The 5000-nt window shown below is 39.4% G+C and overlaps 2 protein-coding genes across 2 annotated transcripts in view; both read left to right on the forward strand.

The window, feature by feature from the left end:
• Positions 1-735: 735 nt before the first annotated feature.
• On the forward strand, positions 736-2336 carry LOC147467304 (cuticle protein 19.8-like). The gene is made up of 3 exons (XM_086532535.1): positions 736-840; positions 1576-1650; positions 1875-2336. Exons 1-3 carry the CDS (start codon positions 736-738, stop codon positions 2214-2216), a joined length of 522 nt encoding a protein of 173 aa, XP_086388661.1. The 3' UTR covers positions 2217-2336.
• Positions 2337-4521: 2185 nt separating this feature from the next.
• LOC147467305 (cuticle protein 7-like) overlaps positions 4522-5000 on the forward strand; it is a 768-nt gene continuing 289 nt past the window's right edge. The window contains exons 1-3 of the mRNA XM_086531993.1: positions 4522-4559; positions 4664-4738; positions 4910-5000. The exon at positions 4910-5000 is cut by the window's right edge and continues 289 nt beyond it. Of these exons, the coding sequence (XP_086388119.1) occupies positions 4548-4559; positions 4664-4738; positions 4910-5000 (178 nt within the window). The 5' untranslated portion in view covers positions 4522-4547. The remainder of the gene's footprint in view (positions 4560-4663; positions 4739-4909) is intronic.

Below are 5000 nucleotides of genomic sequence, written 5' to 3' on the forward strand. Positions count from 1 at the left end.
TAGATGAATAAATAGAGAGGGAGAGAAAGATAGAGAAAGAGAGAGAGAAAAAAAGTAAAAGAGAGAGAATGAAAAAAAAAAAAAAAAAAAGGAAGGGGAGTGGGGATATAAGCAAAATTTGAAAGTAGAAATACTTAAAGACGATTGGAGCGACTGATGATATAATGAATATGTATTTGTATTAACTAATGAAAATTATATTTAAACATATGTGTGTGTGTGTGTATTTTTATGTATATACACAAACATACATAGCAAGTATGTATCATACAACAAAATCCTAATATATAATATACATGAACAGAATATGCAAATGTGTGTGTTTAAATATCAATATAGTCATATATCTATCTTTATACATATATATACATATTCGTATACTTTACAATACATATCGGTATATCTATATCTATATTTGCATCTATCTATCTACACATACATACACACATTTATGCATATATACACACGTTTATTGTATGTATATGCATATGAGCGCAAAATGACAGGCACACACACATAAAAGTCGCACATATACACTTATTCAGAGAAATTAACTGAAGAGCTGTACAGAAACAGAGCATAGTGGATAGAATTGAAATAAAGGATGAAATATGGTAAGATTGGTAACAAAGATTCATCCTGAATTAATTTTGATTGGCTAAAATATGCCACTGTTATACGTAAACAGGAGTAATGGATCCCATAATCCATGAAGCAGAAAATGAGCCATAAATCATGACGAAGTCTTGCGATGAAAACCACCTCGACCGTGGCATTCAGAAGGGCGAAGAGCTTGGGACTTCCAGCTGTTATGACCAAGGTGTTGAAGTAATTGTGGACGTGAGTTAGGCGGGGGAGAGACAGGGAGGGAAGAAGGGGGAGAGAGACAGGAAGAGAGAGACAGGCGATGAGAGATGAGGAAGACAGGGGAGAAGGAGTGAGGGAGACAGGGATGAGAGACAGAAGAGAGGGAGGGGAGAGGAGAAAGAGAGGGAGAAGGAAGAGACAGGGGGTAGGGTGGGGGAGAGGAAGAAAGGGGCGGGGAGACGAGGAGCGGTAGACGAAGGAGACGGGCGGAGCCGGAGGAGGAAGGAGGAAGGAAGGATGGGTTTGGTACAGGGGCTAAGTACAGGGTGAGGGGGTGGGGTGGGTGGGGGGGGTGGGGGTGGGCCCAGGACACAGGGCATGAGAGCATGCAGAGGCAGAAGCTACAATAAGCAAGCAGCAGAGCAGAATAGATCTGGCTGATCACGCCAGATCAGTAGGCACGGTCATGCAGAACACAGCAAAAAATCATGAAGGGCGACCCAAGCGCACCGTTTTTTTTTTGTTTTTTTTTTTCGGGTTTGTTTGGGGTTCTGCGGGTGTAACAGATAGTAGAAGAGTGACGTCACTTGGCTCACAATATAAGTACGCACGGATCCCTTGCTTGGTCAGTTCTGTGTCAACTAGATCTCCAGAATGAACTCTAAGGTGCGTGGTAATTTAGATTATATGATTTGTAATGTAAGACAGTCATGTTACTATTCCCGACTGTAATGATGTTTGTTTTACTATAACATAATGTGGTTGCAGGTCCTCTTCTTGCTCGGTGTGGTGGCTGTGGCTGCTGCAGATAAGCTACCAACCTACTCCTATAACGCCCCACAGGTGAGTGTTGGGCACAAGGAAACCATGATATACCTTGTTTGTATACTTTCAAAGGCTTCATTCCTTCGAAGAATTTCAGTGAATAATTGTCAATCATGTTATACACATTTAAGTATCAACGTAGCATTTACATGTATTTTCTAGGGATCTTTCGAGGACTCCGTGGAGTATGATGATGCTAAGTACGACTTCAACTGGGCTGGGGCATGTAATGTGGGGGGAAGGACGAGAAGAGAGTAAGAGTACTCCGGTTTGGTAACGACTTCGGCCAGCAGGAGTCCCGCGATGGTGACAATACTCAGGGATCGTATTACGTGCAGCTCCCCGACGGCCGCCTGCAGAAGGTGACCTACTACGTGGATGGCGACAACGGCTACGTTGCCGACGTGACCTACGAGGGCGAGGCTCGCTATGACTCGGTGGAGTCTCGCGAATACGCCGCCCCCAGACCCGTGTACTCCGCCCCCGAGTCACACGAGTCACACGAGTCCGTTGAGACTCCCGTGTACAGCCCACCACGACCCCAGTATGCCGCACCCAGGCGTTCCTACGGATTCCCTCAATAATTTGGCTTTGTATATTTATAGCTGCCATAAAACAGCAGCTCTATTAAACTTTATCTATTTATGGATGCGACCTAAATAAATGTGCATTACTTTAACACGCAACGTTTATAACCTTTTTGATCGACCTAGAATTAATCCGCTAAGACTCCCGTGTACGGACCACCACGACCCCAGTATGCCGCACCCAGGCGTTCCTATGGATTCTCCCGGTAAGGAAGGATAAAGAAGACCAATGGCCAATGAACGAAATGGATCTATTCATGGACATTCATCACATCTAAAGATTACTCAGCCAATTATATATGTTTCTTTCCAGCAACCACCGTTTCCACGAAATAATAACAATCACAAAGAGAGAGAACAGAGAGAGAAAGAGAGAGAAAGAGAGAGAGAGAGAGAAACGTAAAACGAGAATATCAAGATACACCTTTTCCATCTTATGAAAGGGATTAGGTTCCTTTCCCATCTATCAATCCAACAAAAAGAAATCCGAAATAGATGCAAATTGTCTATCCGATTCGTCTGTGGATTACGAACAACCACATTCCCACCCATATATTTTTTATGTTCGCACACAATGTCAGGAACTTTAAGTACTAGGTTAAGGGGTACATAATTATCATTCATATATAGTGTTTATGTATACGTGCATAAATAAAGATACATTGAAATATACTGTACATACGTCATTTCGATAGATAGATAGAGAGAGAGAGATTCGGAGGTGGGGTGGGGGGGGGGGGGGGGGGGAGGAACATACAGATAATTTGAGTCGATACAGAACTTGAAATAAATTTTCTGGGGCGTCTCGGGTTAACAAAATGAATGAATGAGTAAACACTATATCTGTTCAGAAGATTATTCCATAAAATATGGATAATCAAAATATCATGAAATAACTAAATCGCAGTGTCAATCTTATAATATACAAACATAATTAGAAAATGCAAAGTTACGTATTACACTTTCACTAAATTTTCCCCTACTAGCTAGTCACCGCATATTCCTTGTGAGATAGCCACGTAAATATAACTCTCCTTCATTCATTTATCTATCTAAATGAATGAAGACCATCGATGATATTATATATTTTCTTTTTAAACTATACACATATATTTGAAGATAATGATAATGGTAAAAAGATAAACAGGTTTGTTATACTCTTATTGAGACTATCAATTATATTTCCTGTTGTTATTGGTACTATAAGATGATATATTTACTAAAATCAAATGATAAGTCCGACTGAAGTTGTTACGGCCGTAATGTTCTCAAAATATGATTGATAAATATTTGAGAAGGCAATTATGATGATTAATCTTAAAAGCAGGAATAAGTATCCGTGTGTCTCTCTATCATTCTATCTATATGTATATATAAATGAATATATATAAATATATATATATATATGTATATATATACATATATATATATATATAATATATATATATATATATATATATATATATATAATATATATATATATATGTAACACACACACACAAACACACACACACACACACACACAAACACACACACACACACACACACACACACCCAACACATATATATATATATATATATATAATATATATATATATATATATATAATATACATACACACATATATGTATACTGGTATATGCACACAGGTATACAGGTATACATGTAAGAACACAGGCAAGCAACCAGACGTGGAAAAATTAGTAATGTAAAGATGGCGGTAAATAAGAAAATGAGAGCAACTCCAGGTTCTAAAATACACTAACCAAATATTGACAAAACCAGAGACGACTCCTGTCGACCGTGAAGAAAAGCCATCAGTCATGACGAAAGCTTGTAATGAAAACCAGCTCGACCTTGGCATTCAAGAGGACGATGAGCTATGAACTTATAGAGAGAAGAGAGAGAGAAGAATGAAGAGAGAGATGAAGAAAGAAAGATAAGAGCGAAAAGAGGAAGATTAATGATGAGAGAGAGAAAAAAAAGAGGGAGAGAGAGAAGAATGAAGAGAGAGAGAGAAAAGAATAAAGAATGATAGAGAGAGAAAAAAGAAGATGGAGATGGAGAAAGAGATAAGAGTGAAGAGAAAGAGAGAAAAGGAGAGAAGAGTGAAGAGAGAGAGAAGAAGCGAGAAGACTTAAGAAAACAAATGGTCGTGAAGAAAGGGACCAAAGGTGAAAGAGAAAAAAAAAAAAAAAAAATGAAGGGCGACTGGCGCACAGTTTTCCCGGTTGTAACAATTAGTAGAAGAGTGACGTCACTTGGCTCACACTATAAATACGTACGAGCCCCATGCTTGGTCAGTTCTGTGTCAACTAGGTCTCCAGAATGAACGCTAAGGTGCGTGGCAATTTGGTTTAAGATTAGTGTGTAATTCAAGACAATCATGTAATTATTCCAGATTGTGATAACGCTCATATTACTATGGCAAGGTCTGGTTGCAGGTCCTCTTCTTGCTCGGCGTGGTGGCTGTGGCAACTGCAGATAAGCTGCCAACGTACTCCTATGGCGCCCCACAGGTGAGGGTTGGGAATGAAACATCATGACATATATCATCCATAGAGTTTCAAAGATTATTGATTCTTTTAAAGATTTTCGACGAAGAAAGATTGTTGGTAATTATGTTATGTACCGAATAATTCTGGGATTTAGATCACCTGATGACTGATTCACAAATATCTGCATTTTAGGGGTCTTTCGAAGACTCCATGGAATATGATGATGCCAAGTACGACTTCAACTGGGCTGTGAAGGACGAGTATTCCGGTAACGACTTCGGCC

Source organism: Penaeus japonicus, unplaced genomic scaffold, assembly GCF_977035675.1.
Source record: "Penaeus japonicus unplaced genomic scaffold, GWHDUDI00000001_assembly GWHDUDI00000037, whole genome shotgun sequence".
In the NCBI taxonomy this organism is placed as follows: domain Eukaryota; kingdom Metazoa; phylum Arthropoda; class Malacostraca; order Decapoda; family Penaeidae; genus Penaeus; species Penaeus japonicus.